We start from the raw sequence: 23,032 nt of genomic DNA, 5'->3' as shown, positions 1-23,032 counted from the left end.
GAGTAATTAATGATAGAATTTCCATTTTTGGGTGAACTAACCCTTTAAGAATAAGGCCACGTTTACACATAGCCGGGTATTTAGAGAAACGAATATTTCCCCCCCTCCGTTTTCAATAATAACATCGTGCACACAACATCGTTTTCAAAAAAGTTGTCATTTACATCAACCCGCATAAATACGCCGTCAAGCGCCATCATAACTATGCCAAACTGGGTGCTCACATGACGTTAATCATTTTCTGGCGCATAATGTGACGTTTGAGAACCTAAAACCCCGTTTCTCCCAGTATACACTGCAACACATAACCGGCATTTTCAGAAATCTCCACTTTGGCGGAGTTTTAGAAATAATCGTAGAAAAAGTCGTTTCTGTGATAAAAATGGGGTTTTCGTGTAAATTAGAGCCCAAACCGCAGGGAAATATCTGCGTTTTCCCTTCATGTAAACGGGGCATAAATGAAGACACGCACCTTAAGAAATCTCACTAAATAGTCAGCTGCCGGAAGAATTGGGCAAAGATATCCCAATAGGTTGAGTCTAATATTAAACAGCAAGAAAACATCTACCTGTCAAATCATGAAAACAATTGGTCTGAAAATTCAATTTAAGTAAAAAAAAAAAAAATTACTTTTGTAAAGTGATTTGACTGGACAAATTCAAAATGAGTGTTGTGAAACAAAGACAATCTAGTTATACCAAATAGCAACAAAGCTATGATTATTTTTTATGTTTGTGCCCATGATTCTCTCATGTTATCTGTTAAATCTTACCATCACCGGGTTCTAGTCTGTACAGTCTTTAAACACCAAGCCTGGGACCGTTAGCCACTTGGTGTATAATAGAAATGCTTCTAGCAAACAAATATCAAATTCAATAAATTTAAACATGAAAGCATATCCAAACATCAACCTAGTTAATCTGATAAATAGCCAACATTTTGCATAAATATTTAATCTGAAAGAATTACTTACTGATTCGAAGGAAATTGGACCTCCAAATTTATTATATTTATTATTATAATTTATTATTAATTAATATAATATAATTATTAATTTATATAAGCTTTAATAAGTGTAATAACATAAAAATAAAAAGTGCAACTTTATGTAGAGATTCTTCTTTGTGCTCACCACTAATACAATAGTTTAAGTATTTTAGATGTGCAGGCTGTTTAGGAAAGATAAATGTTGCAAAATCAGAAGATGTGTTTAAAATTAAAACTCACAATATAAAATGACAGTCACTATTAGAAAAGGCCAAATTGTTCCAGAATGTGATATTCAATTCTCAATGCTTCAAGCAATTACATGCAAACATTTTTATTACTGTAGTACAGAAGATAAAACAGATTCAGTTTATCAGACTCAAGATGAACCATCTGGTTTTTAGAGGTTTTGTAGGGTTGTTTCTGACATGTGAGATCCAGAAAACACACTTCCAGTCCAGTGCTGCGTTTGTAAACTATATTAATCACAAAGCTCGATTATGTCATATTAAACTCACAGTTCTGATGCACAAACACAAGCTTAAATCCCACAAGCTTGCTTTCACCCTCACATGTCCTGACACGCTCAAAAATGTGCTTCACATTACACACCTGACTTCTCTTACTCTTCTCTTTCTCTCTGTCAACCTTTATACTAATTACACACACTCCACCCAGTGTCTAACAATAGAATTGCAACAAACATTCAATGGCTCTTACACAATGTGTTTAATATTTAGGCAAATAAACTACTGCTATATATTATGCAAACACGGAAAGAAATGCACAATGCCTAGTCTTTAGTGTGTGTGTGTGTGTGTGTGTGTGTGTGTGTGTGTGTGTGTGTGTGTGTGTACTTGTACAACTATCTTTGTGAGGACCAGTTTGAGTTTTAGACCATTGGAGTGAGGACAAAGAGAGTAAAGTGAGGACATTTTGGCCGGTCCTCACTTTCTGAGACCCCTTTAAAGGCCTGTTTGAGGGTCAAGACTTGGTTTTAGGGATAAGGTTATAATTAGGTTAAGGGTAGGTTTAGGGTAAGGGTTCGGGTTAAGCACTTAGTTGTGATGAGTAAGGTTAGGGTAAGCGGCTAGAGATTGCATTGTGTCAATGAATGTCCTCATAAAGATAGATGTACAAGAGTGTGTGTGTATGTGTGTGTGTGTGTGTGTGTGTGTGTGTGTGTACAGTATGTGTGAATCATCAGTTCTGTTCTTCTCTCACCATCTGTGAATCTGTATATTCTCACAGGATCAGGAGAATACGTTCAGAATGATGCAGAAGTGATGACTCCTGCCAATGAGATGTATGCAACTATGACATACTGTTGAACTACTGATCATGGGACGTCCTCTAATCAGACAGTGACAGTGAGACACCAATTTAACCATTTATTACATTGGTACCTTCATTGAAAAGGACAGTGAAGAAGCAATGGGAAAATGAGAGAAAAACATCAGCTGAAACTTTAACACTCAGAGAAATATTTTTGTTATGATACAAAGATTTGACTATTCGGTAGCAATACCAGTCAACATTTCAAATCCACACTAAATTAAAAAACTTCAACGTTTTTAAAACGATCTTCATTCACATGGATCTGTGAAAATGACTAAAAACACAGTATTCTGCTGCCAGGCCAGTATTTGGTGACATTTAAAATTTACTTTGTAAAGAAACTCCACGCGCCTATAGGGAATGTGAATGTACGTCACGCAGTGTTGCATTATGGGACATGGGTGCCATCTTTACAGGCACAATCTTTTTACCTTTGGTATAATAGTGGGTGTGTTTGGCTAAAACGAGGGAAATTGAAGAAGAACGGAAGAAATGGAGATGTTTAAAGAAAAGGAGAAGGGACCCTACCGGGAGAAACTAAATGCCACTGCCAAAAAACGTTATTTGGACAAACTGTCTGCGGTGCAGGTGTGGCGCACAGCGAGGTGCATGGTTTTTGACCGTGAGGCATGGCATGTAAATAGAGACTGACTTGAGTTGCGTTATTATTGAAGAAGTGTTTTATTTTTCGTTATGTTAATAAATGGATTGGCATATCCAACTTTAAGTTCAGACTTTTGAAAGTTTATTATTTTACCTTATTTAATTATTTTAAGCCACAAGGAAACAGCACGCCCGAAACACGCGTGCAAAACAACTGAAATGTGCACCAACACATAGTTAATGTTAGCTTGCTATTTTCAGCATATGTTAAGTTTTCATAGGTTGTGCAAGAAAAAAATTGTTGTACATTACTTTATAATGCCACAAGATGGGGTAACTTGTTAAATACAACTGTGCCTTATTGTCATCAGTTAATGTTGACACATGTAAAAGTGAGGGTATTTGATAGTTTATTTTAAAATAGTTTGATGTATCTTTGCCCATCCCAGTTTATGTGTACTTAAAGGGTCTTTGTGGATGCAATCAGTACAGAAACATATAAGTCACTTCATGTATTTATTAAGCAGTTATATAAAAACTTGATTCACAAACATTTTAAAAAGGCATGTAAAAAGATGTACAGAATATCAAAGCAAATTATTAATTGAAAACAAAATAAATATAATTTGATTCATGCAATGTGGCCTTGCTTTATCATCTGCTAACATGAACCACAAATTCAACATCATTCATCAACTATCCTCCTAACTGTTAGTTATCAAGAAATATTCAGTACACAACCTCTTGTTTTGTAGGCTACAACTTTTAACAAACGTAGTATGCAGTGGAGGACAGTAACTAAGTAAAGTTTTTCCTCCTGATTGCAGCAACCCACCTGATCCGGCGTCTTCTCGTCAGCTCTTCGACCTGCTTCCCTTGTTTTTCCCAAGAAAGAAAGCTGAAAAAACGTATTCCGTTGTTCAGAGTACTCCGTGAACGATCTTGTGACCTGCTATGGCAGTTCAGGATCGAGTAGCACTGAACAACCAAATCGACATTTATTAAAATCTCGACAGAAAATCCAAACACAGTCTGCAAAACACGCATTCAAATACAGCGGTATAGGCATATACAGTAAAAGAAATGGACACAGCGCCCCCCTTGATTTCAACGGAGAAACGTGAAGCCCAATTAGAAGCACTCACTTCCTGATGGCTGAGCGACTGCGCAGGCTCAAACTGAGCTTGACGACGTAGATGTGATGAGAGCAACCTCTCTGACAGTTGTAAATCTTCTAGTAGCTGTGCCACATACCCAATTATTTCCAATTCTTTTTTTTTTATACATTGTCGTGTTTCTTTAGAAATAAATAATGGACAAATAAAGTCTTTGGACGCCTCAGATGTAAAGTTATTCGATGTCAAAGTGACGCCAAAATGAATGGGAGTGATTGGAATGCTAACAGCAGGTGAAGTTCTGCTACAATGGCAGCCCCCGGGAGGCTTCAGTTTCCGGCTGATGGATTACCCCCTTGGGTATTCGTTCGGGTCACATGACGTCACTGTAGCTTTGCGCCGCCATCTTTACGACCAACGGTCTCCGTAATGCCTGCAATATGTTGTGCAGTTGGCTGCAACAACAGCACGAAAGAAGTGGTTAGCTGTCACGATCATGTCTCATCTTTCTGTGCGCATACACCCGACCGAAAGCGTGCAGCCAAAGCGCGCGAGTAATGAATTGAGCTGTTTCGTGTCTGAATGGACAAATACACACAGCATTATGTTTAAATGTCCGTTTGGAAAGTATTTCCGTAAAATATGTCGGTTATGTCTTAAACAGAGTTGTCATCCAGTCTAGATTAATGACAGCTAGCCGTGAGCCGTAACTCGCTACCTAGTCAGAGCAAACTACCACCAAAATCATACATTTGAATTTTTTTTTTTATAATACCTAACAGTTACATTTCCCATGATTATATATAAATCCTTGGTGGCCGTGGCGCACTTTTACGTCTTTTACCCATCCAGCCATAGCATATTGATATGGATCGGTACTCTTGAAAACCTTCAAGCGATCCCCACTGTATGGGGAGGGGTTATGCACAAGAATTGGGGCAAGTCTGGGGCAGATAATAATGGACAAAAGAAAACTGGGGGTAACAAATAAGGATCGGAGCCTAAAATTAAAATTTTCTCCAGGTATCTCTGTTTCTCTCTCATTCAAATGAGCAGACACTCGGTTGAGATGTGGCTTAATTTGGAAAGGGTAAAAAATACACACTGTCGCCCAGCCTCTCGGGATACCTAGTGTCGGAGTTGCATGTACTCCATGCACACCGTTTGAACATTTTAAACTTAAAATGACAAGAAAAAACATATAAAAACGAATGAAAACTGATTAACTGCAATGCATTTCAATGGACGTGGAAGCAGAGAATGTCCGAGTGTATTGGGAGCTATGTGCACTGTGATTGGCTCATTGCGTTTGGGGGCGTGGCTTAGCCATAGGTCAATTACCATGTATATCCTATCAGCATGAGAGGAAGTCTATATATATTATAAATATATACACACAGTCGACTCACTGACACAGTTTTCAGCATCCCTCCACCAGGGTACTCGGGTTCTGGCCAAATACCAAGCTCGGCGCCCTGTCCTCGGACAACACGCCAAATACGCATACTATTTATCTGACTTGTGAAATTTATTTCGAGAACTGAATATTTGAAAACATACCTGATACAAATCACAAACAAGCATCTCACTCAATTACCATCCTGCCACAAACAATCATGCTTACCATCTAATTTACCCAGTGCTTAATATGTGGCCTTTTTAGGAGATGATCAACAATATTTTCTAACCCTGTGACTGATCATAATGTTTTGGCTCATCAGTGTACAGTGTTTATTATTGGCTCTACTGTGAGATTTATTTATAATGGACCCTATCGTTCAAAGGTTGAGCTATTCAAAAATTATACACCCAATTGCTTATAAAAGTCATAACACCCCTCTCCTCAATAGGCATCACAATTTGGCACCTCATTCATGAGTCAACAACAAATGGTGCAAAGCGAGTTAAATGCAAATGTACGGACGAAAAAGCATGCACAATGATAATAATGGTGATTCTTTGCTTCAAAAGCACAACTAATTTAAAAAAGTAAATAAATAAATGGAAATAAGCTGGACAACAAGCCTTATTTTGTGGACGAACGAGTCTGTCTAGATCATTTAATTGGATCATGTAAATTTAACAGTAAAAATATGGAAAGCTGTTGCTTGTGTTCAGATGTGGTAATCAATCTGGTAATTTTACATTATTTTACCGGGCAGGGTTTCCCGCAGAAAATGTGTTAGTTAAGGTGGTGGTGGGTGGGGGGGAGATTTGGAATTGCATAACTCCTGACACAAATTAAGACAAATACTGAAACTTGAGTCTTATATCTTTTTAATGATGTATAGTTTGTCAAGGTACTAACATTCTAATAGTAACTCTGACCTATTTAAACAAAGAACGATTCAGTGTGTCGGCGCACTGGTGAAGCTTAACAGGTTAAAGGGTTAAGTAATATTTGCCCCCTTTAATCAATTTTTCCATTTCATTTTTTTACCTTTGTAATGCCTTTAAAAAAAAAAAGAATTCCTTAAATAAAACTTAAATAAATTCCTTAAATAAAACAATGTTCAATAAATAGGCAATGTTAAAAATCGTTTAATATTAATAAAAATATTATATTAAAATCGCCAGTAGGTGGCGGTAACTCATTGTCTTTATGTGTGAGTCATTCATTGAATCTCACGATTCGTTCAAAGCCACAGATTTCGTTGCAAAATAGAGCAATAAGCCTGACTATAATGTTTTAAATGTAGTAAATCACTTAATGTTACACCTTTGTTTTGTTTTTTAACTGTTGTATAAAATCAATGTCACATTTGAAATCGTGTGGATATTCGGGAAACATTGCATCAAAATTAAAAACACTGCTGGATATCAGCCTGCATTTTGTTCGCACAAACTGCGCAAGCGGCTCGTGACAGAACACAGACCGACTGAATGACACTTCAATTTAAGTTGAAAATCTCAAATGAAGATTGCTGATCTCCAGCTTGTCTGTGTTTTCAGATCATCCGCGCTTCTTGAGCAGTGTAGAGTGCGCGCGCGCATGGTTGCCAGCTACTATTGAAAAGACCGGGTAATAGTTAGAAAACAATAAACTTCTTTTAACAGAAATGCTCTGATTTGGGGGTTAAATTATTGAATTCTGGCATTTGTGGCCACAGCGGATTAAACTGAAACTTTCCTATTTCAGACAACAAACTACGCTTGGCTATACGTTACTATCTTGATCTGTAACTCACTTGCCTAGTAACCATAGTAACGGTGCGCACGCTTTTGCGCTTTCTGCTATGACGTGGAGTGCGAGGTGCACTCAACTTTGCATGAATTTTTAGTAACAGTTAATTTTGTTATGGTATGAACTTAATCCTAGTAAATCCTAGTAAAGGCAAAAAATATATAATACCTTTGTAACGAAATCTACTCGGTTACTCACGTAACCTCAGTTCCCTGAGTTAGGGAACGAGTATTGCGTAGCTATACGCAGTGGGGAAACTCCTTTTCCTCGATTTACTGAAGCCTTTATGTAAAGCGCATTTGCAGCTGCACAGCTAGAACATGAGCGTCTGGCTCGCTCATAGGCTGCGCTGCGGCAACTGCACATCCAATGGCGTGGGCGCCTCTGACGTGCAACCAATGAGATCACTCTGCGTCATACACGTCAGAGCCCGCCAAGGGGGCGTGACCTCAGTCTATAATAGTCCCCGAATTCGCCATTATAGCAGGTTTAACGACTGAAGCGACAACTTGCCATGTTACTATAGTGCGGCTGGCTACGCAATACTCGTTCCCTAACTCAGGGAACTGAGGTTACGTGAGTAACCGAGTAGTTCCCTTTCGAACGGTCACTTCGTATTGCGTAGCTATACGCAGTGGGGACGCCATGCAAAACGCCGCACTGAGTAACTGGCTGCCACTGCAACTCAGGCCCCTGAGCATACAGAACAAGCCATAACCGCATAATTATGTATAAATAGACCAGACACCGTCAGGTCTAAAATAGTACACATCAGTTAGAAATAACCCAACATACTACACCAATGAACCCAGACACTGTCGGGGTTATTGGTATATGAACATATAACCAGTCAAGTGGGTTTATATATGAAATTATAACCGGCCAAAGCAGGTTTTATATATGTATGGAATATAACCGGCAAAAGCGGGTTTTATATATGTCATATAACCGGCCAAAGCGGGTTTTATATATATGTAAATATAACCGGCAACAGCGGGTTTATGCATGAATACAACCAGCCAGCAGCGGGTTTTATATATATATGTGAATGTGATAATGCACAGTAATATATGACAAGACCAGCCACCGACGGGTCTTAATCATACCGAAAGCACCTTCGCCTGCAGGGAAGGCACTTCCCTATTATAGAAACTCATAAATGTGGAAGGCGAGGACCAGCCGGCCGCATCACAAATATCACTAATGGGAATGCCAGATGACCAAGCCCATGACGAGACATACCTCTGGTCGTATGGGCCTTGATACCTATAGGGCAAACTTGACCCGCTGCGGTATAAGCCATAGAATAGCATCCACTATCCATCTAGACAGTCTTTGCTTAGTGACTGGATCCCCCTTGGATCTACCACCAAAGCAGACAAAAAGCTGTTCTGATAGTCTAAAAGACGCAGAAAGCTCCTGATAGATTCTCAGCGCTCAGACAGGGCAGAGAAGATTAACCTCTCCATCCTCTGCAGAAGGAGGGAGGGCTGATAATGTCACCACCTGTGCTCTGAACAGTGTTGAGAGCACTTTAGGAACGTAACCATGTCTGGGCTTGAGGATGACTCTGGAGTCATCTGGACCCAACTCCAAACATGCAGGGCTCACAGAGAGCACCTGCAGATCTCCCACTCGCTTGATAGATGCCAACGCCATAAGGAGAGCGGTCTTCAGCGAGAGGGTTTTTAGATCAACCGATTGGAGCTGTTCGAAAGGCGGACCTTTCAGAGCCCCCAGGACCGTGGAGAGGTCCAGAGGCGGCACAGACGGAGGCCTGGAGGGGTTCATTCTCCTCGCACCTTTCAGGAATTTTACGACCAGGTCGTTTCTTCCCAGTGACTGGCCAGCCGTCAGAACATGATGTGCTGCTATGGCTGCCACATACACTTTGAGCGTGGACGGGGAGCAACCCGCGTCCAGCAGCTCCTGTAAGAATGAGCGAACCACTGATATCACACATGACTCTGGGTCAGCCTGATTTTTCGAGCACCAGCTGGAAAAACCTGACCATTTTGAAGCATACAGGCGCCGAGTCGACGGGGCCCTGGCTTCAGATATAGTGCTTAAAACCTTCTCAGTAAGGTCCTTGGGTACCCGTTGAGGGGCCAAACATGAAGGGCCCATAAATCGGGTCTCGGATGCCACAATGTCCCGTTCACCTGTGTGAGGAGGTCTTTCCTCAGTGGGACAGGCCATGGGATTGTGTCCGATAACTGAACCAGTTCCGGGAACCACGATCTGGTTTTCCAGAGAGGGGCCACCAGAAGGACTGGGCACCCGCTCTCTCTGACCCGTTTGATGACTTGTGGAATCATCGAGACGGGGGGGGGAAGGCATAAAAGGGACGGTTGGGCCAGACATGGGCCAGCGCGTCCCTGTTCTTCTAGAAGAACAATTTGCAGTGGGTGTTGATTCTCGAGGCGAAAAGGTCGATTTCGGCCTCGCCAAACACCTTCCATATTAGACTGACCGTCTGTGGGTTCAGGGACCACTCGCCGAGGGGAGTGTTGTCCCATGAAAGCATATTCGCGCCCACATTCTGGACGCCCGGGATATGCGCTGCTCTCAGAGAGCTCAGGTTGGTTTGTGCCCATATAGAGGAGGTCTCTCGCCATCGCATGCAGGTTCCCTGACCTGATGCCCCCCTGGCGATTCATGTAGGCCACCACTGACGTATTGTCTGTGCGGACTAAGACGTAGTGACCTCTGAGGTTCGACAGAAATGCCTTCAGGGCCAACCCAACTGCTTTCATCTCCAGACAGTTGATATGTAAGCTCTGCTCCGTGCTCGACCAGAGGCCGGATGCAGGCATGCCCTCGTGCAGCGCTCCCCAACCCAGGTTGGACGCATCTGTAAGAACCACTTTCCTCCTGGAAATTGTTCCCATTGTCACCCCCTCGTGGTGCCAGTTCTGAGCCCGCCAGGGAATCAGGGTTCTTAAACAACCGTGATTCACCATAACGCGCAAGCTGCCTGACTGCCATGCATGAGTTGGCCCACAGCGTTTCAGCCAATGCTGCATCGGGCGCATGCGCAGTAATCCCATGCGGAGTACTGGCGATGCTGCTGCCATGAGACCAAGCAGTTTCTGAAATTTCTTCAGTGGCGCGCGCTCGCGCAATCTGAAAGTGCCTGCAAGCGCTCGCACCGAGAGCGCGCGCTCTGTGTGAGTCACGCTGTCATAGCTCTCGAGTCTAAAACTGTGCCCAGAAAGATCATGCTCTGGCTGGGGGTCAGTTTGCTTTTTGAAACATTGATTGTGAAACCCAGGCATTTTAGATGGCCGAGAATCAAATCCCTGTGAGCTAATAGCTCGATTCTCGACTGTGCCCGCACCAGCCAGTCGTCGAGATAATTTAACATGCGCACTCCCTGAAATCTCAGAGGAGAAAGCGCTGCATCCACACACTTCGTGAATGTACGGGGTGCCAACGATAGACCGATCGGTAGAACGGTGTATTGATAAGCCCGGCCCTCGAAGGCGAATCTCAAGAATGGCCTGTGACGAGGATTTATTTGAATGTGAAAGTAAGCATCTTTCAGATCCATTGTGACAAACCAATCCCCCGGGCGCACTTGCGCGAGGATATGTTTGATAGTTAACAATTTGAACGGCCGTCTCATGAGAGCTTTGTTCAAATGTCTCAAATCTAGAATGGGTCTGAGACCGCCGTCTTTTTTCGGAATCAGAAAATAGCGGCTGTAAAAACCCATATTTTTTAGCGCGGGGGGGACTAATTCTATCGCCCCTTTTGCTAATAGATTTTGTACTTCGGTGCGAAGCACGTGACCCACGTTGCTTTCTCACCGAAGTCTCGAGAACCGCCTGAAATTCCGGGGGTCTGCGAGCGAATTGGAGCGAGTAACCTCGCTTTATAGTGTTTATGACCCAACTCGACACACACGGGGGATAGCTTGCCAGGCTAGAACCCGTGTGGCTAGGGCTTGACACAGTGATTGGGGCTGGTCGCCTAACGTAGGGGGACCTGATACCCTTATATTGTGATTTGTGCACACATTGAGTATTGGACTGACTGTACAAGCATTTGCGTGTGGGGAAGTCAGTGTTACAACGGGGGAGGGGCCACCTAGTGAAGGGGGACCGTGAACCCATATATTGTGATTTGTGCACACATTGAATGTTGGACTGACTGCACAAGCATTTGCGTGTGGGGAAGTCAGTGTTACAACAGGGGAGGGACCGCCTAGTGAAGGGGAACCGTGAACCCATGTGTTGTGCTTGTGAAACTGATAGCTAACATTTTGAACGGCCGTCTCATTAGAGCTTTGTTCAAATGTCTCAGATCTAGAGTGGGTCTGAGGCCGCCGTCATTTTTCGGAATTAGAAAATAGCGGCTGTAAAAACCCGTATGTTTTAGCACAGGGGGGACTAATTCCATCACCCCTTTTGCTAATGAATTCTGTACATCGGTGCGAAGCATGTGACCCACGTTGCTTCTCACCGAAGTCTCGAGAACCGCCTGAAACTTTGGGGGTCTGCGAGCGAATTGGAGCGAGTTGCCTCGCTTTATAGCGTTTATAACTCAACTCGACACATCGGGGATAGCTTGCCAGGCTATAACCCGTGTGGCTAGGGCTTGACACACTGATTGGGACGGGCCGCCTAACATAGGGGGACCTGATGCCCTTATATTGTGATTTTTGCACACATTGAGTGTTGGACTGACTGTACAAGCATTTGCGCGTGGGGAAGTCAGTGTTACAACAGGGGAGGGGCCGCCTAGTGAAGGGGGACCGTGAACCCATATATTGTGATTTGTGCGCACATTGAATGTTGGACTGACTGCACAAGCATTTGCGTGTGGGGAAGTCAGTGTTAAAACAGGGGAGGGGCCGCCTAGTGAAGGGGGACCGTGAACCCATATATTGTGATTTGTGCACACATTGAATGTTGGACTGACTGCACGAGCATTTGCGTGTGGGGAAGTCAGTGTTAAAACAGGGGAGGGGCCGCCTAGTGAAGGGGGACCGTGAACCCATATATTGTGATTTGTGCACACATTGAATGTTGGACTGAATGCACAAGCATTTGCGTGTGGGGAAGTCAGTGTTACAACAAGGGAGGGGCCGCCTAGTGAAGGGGGACCGTGAACCCATGTGTTGTGCTCGTGTGCTTTATTTGGGTCGCCGTGAAAACGGCGTTTGTTTGCAAAGACGCGCTCACTGCTGCGGGCCTGTTTACAATAATAAAATCCCCAGCCGCCTGAACTGTACAGGGGGCTGTGGGAAGTTTTGCTGGCTTCTTTGAGGGTGGTCCGGCAAGCGCGGGACACGTGCCCTCTCTTTCCTTTGCGTGCTAGGACGGCTTTGGCGGGAAGCGTTCGGCATCAGCCGCAGGGCGGGGCTGAGAGGCCTGTTTCGCCGGCTTTGCTGGTCGGCGCCAGCTAGCACGGTTAGTTCCACTCGAGCTCGAGGTCCGAGACGGCCTGTGTTAGGATCCGAAGCATTTCAGCGTCGGAGTTAGTCCTGCCTCGCTGGGTCCGCCGAAAGAGACGAGGCCCGCCACGTGGTGGTGGGGGGGCGCTGATCTCCCTCGAACGGGACCGGAGATGACTGAGCTGGAGTGAGTGAAGCACGCGGGGACGTGGCCGGCGTGCATTCACAAACGTCCGTGCTCTCTGGATGCCGTTGGCTGCGGCGCTTCTTCTTCCTCGGCTGAAGTAGGGCCGGAGAAGGGAGCGCGGGTGACGCGGCGCCGCCGTCTCGAGAGAGAGCTAACGTTAGCCGAGTTCGCAGCACGGAGATAGGCATGCACGCGCAGGCCGCACATCCGCCGACAGAGAGTGCATTCTCTGCGTGGTAGAGTCCCAGGCATGAATGCAGCTCGCGTGTTCGTAGGCCTCGCATAACACGAGGCATATGGAACAACGCTGATACAGATATAAACACATAATAAACAGATATTGAAAAGGATATCGCCGGATAGCCACAGGAGAGACGGCGTCAGGAGAAACACGGTTGAGATGTGTAGTCTGCTGAACTGTAGCTCGCTCAGGCTGAAGGCTTGTTCGACGGCGAAGGCTCAATAAATGGTCAGAGACGTGAAGTTTGTCGCTGAAGGAGTAAAATCTGCTATAATGGCGAATTCGGGGACTATTATAGACTGAGGTCACGCCCCCTTGGCGGGCTCTGACGTGTATGACGCAGAGTGATCTCATTGGTTGCACGTCAGAGGCGCCCACGCCATTGGATGTGCAGTTGCCGCAGCGCAGCCTATGAGCGAGCCAGACGCTCATGTTCTAGCTGTGCAGCTGCAAATGCGCTTTACATAAAGGCTTCAGTAAATCGAGGAAAAGGAGTTTCCCCACTGCGTATAGCTACGCAATACGAAGTGACCGTTCGAAAGGAAACCAAGACTTTGTATACCAAATTCAAGGCTTTTAATTTGAGATTATTTTTTCTACATTACATGAGTCACGTCACATAGTGGTCTATTTTCAGTTCAAAATGGTGAAAATAGACAAAAGTTTATTAGTTTACCTGAATATTTTTGTGATACGTTTAACATTTATGACCTAAAAAAAACTGTCAAATAGGAAATGTTTAGTTTAGCAACTTACATCTTATCCCGCACTTGACCGACCGTAAACTGAAGTGCGTCGAGTCGCGCCTACTGTCTATGAGTCGCTCTGCTAAAATTCGCGCTGCTAACATAAAGCCCGCCTACTTTGATTTGATTGGTCATCTCAAATATTCTGACATTGACGAGCAGTGACAGACCAATGAGGCTCAGATGAACACACACACACACACACCCCTGTCTTCTGTTTGTTCTGACGTGCTTGGCGCCGCTGCGGAAGAACGCGCTGATAACAAGACTGAAGCGAACACGAAGGCTTATCACATATTTAAAGATTGAAAGGGAGAAAACAGGACAGACTAACTCGGCGGATATCGCTCCTATAATTTTTTTGTCGACGTAGTTAAGGCAGCAGGGGTGTGTTGCTTAGGCGGCCACATAGTTTCAAAGTGCTGCGGGAAACCCTGCCGGGCTTAATGAGTGAAAGGGTTTGTTATGGCGGCAAATCAATGCCAATAATAAACGAGCGCACAGCTGATGCGGGCGCGCGCGGTAAATGACTTTCGCGAGCGAATAACATATCTACACGCGAGGAAACGGGAACTCGCGAGCTCATTCAAGCCCTGCGCGCGCGCAGACATCTCCTCTGCGCGCAATACAAGCCCTCGCGCGCGCGCATGATCATTCCCCACGCACTCGCGCTCGATCTGCTCTCGCCTGCTGCTATTGCTCGCTCGAACAATTTCATTTTTGGCAGTCGAGGGGCGGGGCTTACTGTTTTAATAACCTCAAATGTCATTGGTTACATCCCTTTTCCCGGAAGTCAATTGTGATTGGACGCCTTTTATAAAATGACCCGTAATTCACATAGACAGTAAAAGAAATGGACACAGCGACCCCGTTGGGAGAGAGTTGAAGCCGAACATGGGCACTCACTTCCTGATAGCCAAGCGTTCTGCGCAGGCTCAAACTGAGCTTGATGACGTAGATGTCACGTGAGCAACCTGACTGACAGTTGTAAATCTTCTAGTAGCTGTGCCAAGGATATTTGAAGTGTATTAACAGTAGCATTATGAGCAGAACACATGGGTATGCAGTATGAACAATATAGACAGATATGTGCAGTTTAATAACAGTAACATTTTAAGAGTAGTTTGGGTGTGTGTGGTTGACCCTGTCAAAGCAGCCCCATGGACGTGGTTATAATAATTAATTTAATATAACATATTACGCTATATAATTACAATATGACATGATAAAAGAAGTGGCTAAAATCGACTTTAAAATAGCCTACTTTAGGATTGTAATCGTTTGAGTAGCCTATCTGCAGTTCTAGTAATTTTAGTTAGTTAGTTTAGTTTATTTTGAACATGTTTATGTATATATCCATTAGATTTAAATATTTGGCTAGTACACACACACATAATACAATCAAACATAACAGATAAATAAATGCATGTAGGCTACAGCACAATCTTCCAAAATTATTAAAAATGATTCAAATATAGGCACATATGCAAATAATTTTTTCCCTTCTTTTTCGTTTCCTTCTACATCAAACAGAATAATAACCCATCCAAAAAATACTTCTTAGTATGAGCCCAGGAACCATATAATAATGTCCCCTCGAGTCATTTTCGTATCCATTCAATATTACATGACCATATAATATTCCAATATATAAAGAATTGTGAGCTAGGTGTAAAATCATGTAGTTTTGGCTAATAAATCACGGTCACAAACACTTGAACAAAACCGTTTTTCTTTATTTCACGTTATGTAGGCATTTTGTACATATGGCTTCCGAACGGGATCACATTCATCTTCAAGCGTAGATGTGTAAATAAATAAAGGAACAACGTTAACCGCGATAGACATTGAGATGTTTTTTTTCTTCTTCCATTGCCTGTATAATTTCCTGATAATTAATTTCCCCATCCCCCGTAGGTGTAGTAGTAGATAAATAATTTAAAGTTCGTGGATAAATGTTACTTCATATGTATTCACTTGCCACATATCGAATTATTTCCAATTCCTCAAAAACGTTGTTTAAATATTTTGTCGCGTTGCTTTTATGGACTCTATCTATGCCATGGGCTGACTTTAGACAGTAAAAGACTGCCTGCGAGACTGTGCGAGCTTCTCCTCCTGTCTATACGGTAATGTCTCTATTGTGCGACATAAAGTCGCGTGGTTATGACGCAATTTTTAGCCTATTTTTACAAGAATGGCTTCTACGGGGCCATAACGTAAGATACAAAGTAATGGAGCCTTTTATACATTGTCGTGTTTCTTTAGAAATAAATAATGGACAAATGGAGTCTTTGGACACCTCAGATGTAAAGTTATTCGCTGTCAAAGTGACGCCAAAATGAATGGGAGTCAATGGGATGCTAACAGCAGGTCATAGCCAGCTACAATGGCGGCCCCCGGAGGCAGCTTCAACTTCCGGCTGATGGATTACCCCCTTGTGTATTGCGCGCAAAGGAGATGTCTGCGCGCGCGCAGGGCTTGAATGAGCTCGCGAGTTCCTGTTTCCTCGCGTGTAGATATGTTATTCGCTCGCGAAAGTCATTTACAGCGCGCGCCAGCATCAGCTGTGCGCTCGTTTATTATTGGCATTGATTTGCCACCATAGTTTGTCTTGTTAAATGGCCAGTTAACCCCTACTGTTAGTTACACCAATATGTTGGCAAAAGGTATTTTTATACATTGACAGCCATTTATGTATGTTTTTTCAAATAGACATGTGTTTTTCACTGTTTGCTGAAGGAAGTTTCAATATTGAGTGATCAGTCACATGATATTTACAGCACAGACCAAACAATGTTTTGTTGGATATGAATATGATCTTTATAAAACCGGTACAGGATGTGGGGACTATAGGTGTGAGATCAAGAAAAGTTGAAGCTTTCTAGAAATTACTTGCTTTTCTTGCTAGAGCTGGATATATAGAAACTGGCAACTACAGGACCACAGCATGAGTATATAAGGTGATTGATACATATAGAGATGCATACGCCCTTGAACATTAATATTTCACATATAATCATGATATTTTCTTATTTCACATTCACACTGTAAGATCTCAAAATAATGTCACGGTCTAATGTGACATAATCTTTTATCTGCCAGAATCAGTTTCATTGTAAAGCTGTGCAGAGCGGAAGTCAAATGCTGAGCTTCATATGTGCAGAAATGGAAACATCTTCAACCGCACGGCGCACGCTACCACACCTCAAACACAAACATCCTACAGTGGTCGCACGCTCATGAAGCTGTCTGTCCAACCGACAAATCAAACCATTTCTGTATAAAATGAAGCAGGCATGACTTCTGCATCTGTTTTCTAGATGTAGCCTACACGTGTATCTCATTTATTTGAGTTAGTTAGAAACTCCAATCCTCATGCTTGATGCACCAGAACCAATGAGGTTTGTTCTTCTTGCAAAAAACTTTTTTAAGCTTGAAAATAGACTTTCATTGTGTAAGTAGTTGCTCGCGAAGCCAAGTGTGATGTGTGTCCAGCGACACCAGTTATAAAACACTTGATTCTGCGTTGTGTAGCTTTGTGGAGTTAGACACGGGACAGCAGACGACCGTTTCACTGGATCTTTTATTCTCCTGATACAAGACAAAAATAAGCAGCCTCTATGAGAGGGAATTGCCCTCATTTTCTCTCCCATTCAGTTACAATACAAAAAGGGAAGAAGAGAGCCTACCATAGTGTGAAGAAAAAAATCACATTACACAAGAAAATTGTATAAAATAGAAAACATACCCGATACACAACACATACATTTATAATGGCATTACAATGTCCAAGTTTTAGAAGCTCCAAAAATCTATCCATCATAAAAGTAAATCATAATTTACTTTTTCATACAGATAAACTGGAATCATAAAATGTATTTACTCCAGTGGGTAAATAAATGCCTTCTAAAACGAAGCAATGGGTTTTAGGAGGGAAAATATCCATAATTAAAACTTTATACATTAAAGTCACTAGCTTCCGGCAACGGCCGTATGCGTGAACATGATTATGTTCGACTGAAAGAAGAAAGGTATATACATCTCGGATGGATTTAGAGCAAGTAAATTACGGGTGAACTATTCCTTGAAGAGTCAAACATAAGTTTTCTCCAATGGGTCAACAAGGCTGATTCTTCCCTGGATTTGGGATTTTCGCTTAGCGACTTGTGCATACACAACATGATCCTCCTCTTTAACTCTCTGTAAAAAAAAAAAACATCACACAAGATAAAATACCAATAAAATTATTATATTAATAACGTGGCTGAAGACTGATTGCAATTCAATGTGAAATCATGTTGTTGTTTTTTTTTTAATAACAGTTATGCAATGTAATTTGATAATATGTAACTTCTTCTTGCTGCTAAGCTAACATGAAGCAGATTGAGTTCTCAGTCGTGTTGCTTCAGCACCCAAATTTTACATTGGGCATCAAGTGGTGATGCAAAATAGCAAAATTGTCAATCTTTCGAGAGGAAGTAGTTAGATATAAAAAAAAATTAAATTAATTAATATCCCAGATAGCACACACGTCTGCAAGATGTCTGTTAAAGATCACTTAATCTGGAAAGCATCTGCTGTTTACTAACATCTGATAGACATCTTTAAGATGTCAGTTTAACATATTTTAAATCATTACATCTTTAAGACATTTTCTAAATTGTCTATTTGACATCTGACAGAAAACGTCCTATAGACGTATTGCAGATGAGCAAACACTCTAAAAAAAATAAGCCTTCCAGATGTAAACACGCACATCAAATAGACGTCTCCGTGATGTACGTGTGCTATCTGGGATTATACTGTTGATCTTGCTCTGAACAAATTTTTGTCTTAAGAACAATTATTGCGCGAAGAGTTGAACTACAGAAACCGCCGGTCAATTTCATAGATTTTACAAAAGCATTCGACGATATACTTAATGCCACTCTTTGGAAAATTGTTCACTTATACGGCATCCCGGTTCTTCCGCAACATTTATCATGAATCGAGCTGCTGCATCCGCACCGACCAGGGTGTCTCTGAATTCTTCCGCATTGACACGGGAGTGTCGCCATTCCTCTTTCTTCTCGCTATGGATTTCTTCATGCGACGTACCCTCCCTCGCCCACAGTGACGAGATGGAGGACTACTTGCGTGGACGATATCGCGTTGCTCGGATCTATTCAACGATCACTCTGCGAGCAAACGGCTGCACTGGGAAGCAAAGCGGAAAAAGCTGGACTCCGGATAAACGTGTCCAAGAGCAAGACCCTTCATATAGGCAACGTCTGCGCATATTCCTGTACACGTTGTTGTTCCTGTACACAATTTACTTAAGGCGGGCATACACTGTGCGATGTATGTGCGATTTCAGCAAGGTACCTACTCACACTGAACGAGTAAATCGCATGCGATGTAAAGCCAAAGCTCAGGATTTATGTGCTCACACTATACGGTCCGAACGTCGAGCTGCGACTTGACTGCTCACACTATACGTGTGAAATATGTGCGATAACCCCCCGTGTTGGGTTGGTAGACGATATCATATAGCCTATCCAGAGATATTGTCAAAACAAGTATCAGCTATCAAGATGATTTAGCACTTCCAATTTATGTATTAAATTGTTATTAGTATTATTGTATTAGGGAAGGCTATTATTAAATTGATCTGCTATTATAATTAATTTGCCACGCAATAATTTCACAGCACATCACCGCAATGCGCGCTGAGGATAATAAAATATTAAATAGAAGCCTACTCCTCGAGGAATAATAAAATAATAATAATATAATTATATGCCTATAATTCATTGTAATCTACCTAAATGTTTTAGACAATTTTCAATGAGGATCCTAATTGAAAATTGTCTTAACATTTAGGCCGATTACAATGAATTATAGGCATATCATTATGTTAACAGTCTATAATATGTCCGAACACTGGAATAATTAGTCATCAATGAAAATTAAAAACAGGTTTATTTCAAAAACATTTTTTGACAAATTAATAAAAGAGGCACGGTGCTACATCGCAGCTTGGAAGACGTGGGTAATAACTGGACAAACTGTAGATAAGCAACAGTAATTTGTAGCTAGTTTGAACTACAGAACTTAAAGACTTCCCTCTGTTCGTTTTTTTTTTTTTTTCAGATTGAAATGCTTAAACTTCTGTTTTCGCGCAGGCGCAGTGAGGGAAAAAACACTGAGTTTAGGGCGATCGGTTCGTAGCTCTGCTTCAACTGTGCGATATAGTCACGAGGAGCGACCAAAATTTCTGACATGCCAGAAATTCATCCGACCATCCGATTGCCGATCGGGAGAGGTTAATCGCCTCTCGTTTCCCCTTGTACACTGCACGAACACTGCACGACAAACGACGCACGACAAAGCTGAAAATCGGCCCGACCCGAAAAAGAGTCGCACGACTTAGAATTCGGCTCAAAATCGGACGAAATTCGCACAGTGTATGCCCGCCTTTATTTCGACAGAGGTGTGTGACAGGATGGCGACATTGCAAGTCGACTTGGGAAGGCCACGACAGTTAAACGATCTCCGCTCTATCTCCGCTGGGCTCTGCCCACTTTTCCAGCATTTTTCAAAAATTGCCAGTGGGTGGAGTCAGGCTCTGACCAGGGGTTTAGTTACCCTTTAAAGGTATCAATTGTGAAGTTTTGACATTGAATGATAATGTTATGGCTTTTATAATATCTGATATAATGCTGTTGTGTGTAATGTGTATGAGATCATTATACAGACAAAAACACAAGCACACATCAACATCTCACTCGCTGCTAAAATGACTAAATGCAGAGATTAAATATCTTACCGATTTAGGTGCATTCCCTCTGTAGCTCATTGTGTCAGCATACGTTATTTCTACATCACAAGCTGTATCTGTTTAAATAATAATAATAAAAGTTTAATTAGCGTTCATGAATTTGACATTATAGCAGAGTATGCAGTAATTACATTTAGAACAATATTCTTAAGACGTCATTTTCGATGAACACATTGTCATTCATAGCGATGTTAATTTGATCATCAGCAGAAAGCTAAATATGCACGATTATGTTCATAAAGGTAGGTAAACTGGAGAAAGTTGTATTAATATTGAAATAATGTAGATAAGCATTTCCGTGTTTGCATTTACAGTGTAATTTGATTCAGTTTGTGAGAGAGACGAGTAAAGAATGTGGCCCAGTGACATTATATGCAAATGTATACCGAAACCCAGTAACTTACAATGTAATTTCAGTTTCATCAATTAAAAAGAAACTAAAAGACATTAACTACTAAAATGATAAGATTTAGAGTATATTTTGTATTAAAAAAAGCTATAGGTAACACTTGCCTTCTTGATCTTTTTTTCTTTGTTTTTTGCAGATGCAGAAGATCCCGACTGCAACAACAATCATCAGAGATCCAGCAGAGATCAACACTATCAGAGACCTTGAGACTGGAGGAGGAGAGTAATAGAGAGACATTCATTAGTGTAAGTGAACGCATCAGTCTGATCTACAACAGAAGACAGAGATCAGGTCAGTAAATACACACATATATCATCAGTGCTGTGGTACCTGCACGTGTGTGACAGAGTGTGTTGATGTCCAGATGTGTGGTCTGGTTGCTGATGGGATTGTTCAGCACACAGCTGTAGGTGTTTTTATCCTGATATTCCACCTCCAGAGGTAGAGAGAGACTGATGCTGAGATCACACACACTGATGCTGGACAATACACTCATTCCTGCGTACCAGGAGAGAGTCGCATCACACACACTCAACGCTGATGAACACACCAGTGAACAGTTTGATGATGATGATGATGAACTGTCTCTTCTGATGACAGGAACAGGCAGACGAGCTGGAAAACATGAGAGAATAAATAGAAATCTGGATCAATCTAATCAACAATCATATTTTTGGATCAGTGTGTTGAGTGAGTGTTTAGTGTGTTAACAGTTAGTGATTGTGTCTGTGATCTCAAAATAGAAATTATTAAATATTTAAATATGTAAATAGATAATAAAGAATGTAGAAAGCAGGATTGGTGATTTCTACTCACCATAGACAGAAACATTGAACATTTTCACTAACAGTTTAGCTGCCAATATCTGTAGTTGATAAACTCCAGTATGTTCAGTTGTGGTGTTTGTGATGGTCAGAGATCCAGTTTGATCGTCCAGCTTCAGTCTGTCTCTGAATCTCCCATCAGGAACATCAAATGTGGAGAAGTTTTGTTTCTTTATTTTAATTTTAGCTATGAGAGATTTTTCAGCTCCAAATTGCCACATTATGTCGTTACGTATTTCAGTAATATCAGTGTTTAGAGTGACAGAATCTCCCTCCATCACTGACACTGACTGTATTGCATTTGTTTCGGCCCCAAACACACCTGATAAACATGAAGAGAGACAGATTAAGAATCCTGTTGGTTTACAAAGCCTGAAATCAAATGTAAATTGAATTCTTTAAATATGAACTGAAGAACATCCAGAGCAACAGCACAGACACAGAAGCAAATTGAAAGGTAAAGATGGTAAAAAGGTAACGATTTTATCTTCATTATTTTTTAAACGTATCTACTATGGAGTAAAATAATATATTTTAAAAAATAAATACATGATGATAATTACAGTTTGAAAGTACAAGTGTAATTCTGCTGGATATATTTGATAAACTTTTTGAGAAATAACTGGGAAGAGTGTGCATTTGTAATCTTTGAAAACTATGATACTGAAACTCACAAAAAAAAAAAAACATTTCAGATTTGAAAGTGGTTCAACTGAGGTTTTGGATTTCTGAGCGAGAGAAATTTAGTTACTAAAGAAGGCCTGGACATTTCCATTTAAAATTCCAATTAAACACTGAGAAATGAATTCAAAGCAAATAAATCTCATGATATTGATCTAGTACATATTTAAAGTAGAAAATAATGTAATCTGAACTGTAGCAGCAGCTTTATTACCCTGAAACTGAAAGAAATTAAACCATATATATATATATTGACTTACCCACCAGACTCCAGCAGCACAAACAGAACAAAAAAAACATCTGAAAAATATTGTTCAGTTCTTCAGCGAAACTTCTGATCTGATAAGACTCTTGCTAAACCTGCTTATTTGGTGTGTGAATCTTTTAGACCCTCCTACTTTACTCACACATGCTCTGACAAGTTTTGAACATAGGTGTATATCTATATATCTAATGTACGATATTGAACACATCGGAACACAGAACACAGTGT

General features: G+C 41.7%; 2 protein-coding genes across 5 annotated transcripts in view; one reads left to right on the top strand and one right to left on the bottom strand.

The window, feature by feature from the left end:
- The window catches only part of LOC143735296 (uncharacterized), a 26,577-nt gene extending 5,270 nt beyond the window's left edge, over positions 1 to 21,307 (top strand). For 3 of the 4 annotated variants that reach the window (XR_013203081.1, XM_077225430.1, XM_077225428.1), the window contains one exon: positions 2,239 to 3,567. The gene's annotated coding sequence lies outside the window, so the exon portion shown is untranslated. Of the gene's footprint in view, positions 1 to 2,238; positions 3,568 to 21,170 lie in introns of those variants that run through there. The other variant, XR_013203082.1, reaches the window with a different exon arrangement.
- LOC143735241 (SLAM family member 9-like) lies at positions 17,371 to 23,032 on the bottom strand. Its single transcript, XM_077225347.1, has 6 exons — positions 22,800 to 23,032; positions 21,851 to 22,180; positions 21,365 to 21,649; positions 21,139 to 21,243; positions 20,614 to 20,681; positions 17,371 to 18,005 (listed from the first exon to the last, which is right to left on the bottom strand). Exons 1-6 carry the CDS (start codon positions 22,837 to 22,839, stop codon positions 17,898 to 17,900), a joined length of 936 nt encoding a protein of 311 aa, XP_077081462.1. The 5' UTR covers positions 22,840 to 23,032; the 3' UTR covers positions 17,371 to 17,897.

This window comes from Siphateles boraxobius, unplaced genomic scaffold, assembly GCF_051911475.1.
Source record: "Siphateles boraxobius isolate OS27281-9 unplaced genomic scaffold, OSU_SipBor_1 13, whole genome shotgun sequence".
NCBI lineage: Eukaryota > Metazoa > Chordata > Actinopteri > Cypriniformes > Leuciscidae > Siphateles > Siphateles boraxobius.
This window is presented reverse-complemented; position numbering and strand designations above follow the sequence as displayed.

Bases quoted from the DNA above. Each gene is read 5' to 3' on its own strand.
- LOC143735241 (XM_077225347.1), bottom strand. From the start codon at position 22,839: ATGTTTTTTTTGTTCTGTTTGTGCTGCTGGAGTCTGGTGG. The intron at 21,650-21,850 runs GTGAGTAGAAAT...CATGTTTTCCAG, and splicing joins GTTCAATGTTTCTGTCTATG to CTCGTCTGCCTGTTCCTGTC. The intron at 20,682-21,138 runs GCAAGTGTTACC...TTATTTAAACAG, and splicing joins AAGAAAAAAAGATCAAGAAG to ATACAGCTTGTGATGTAGAA.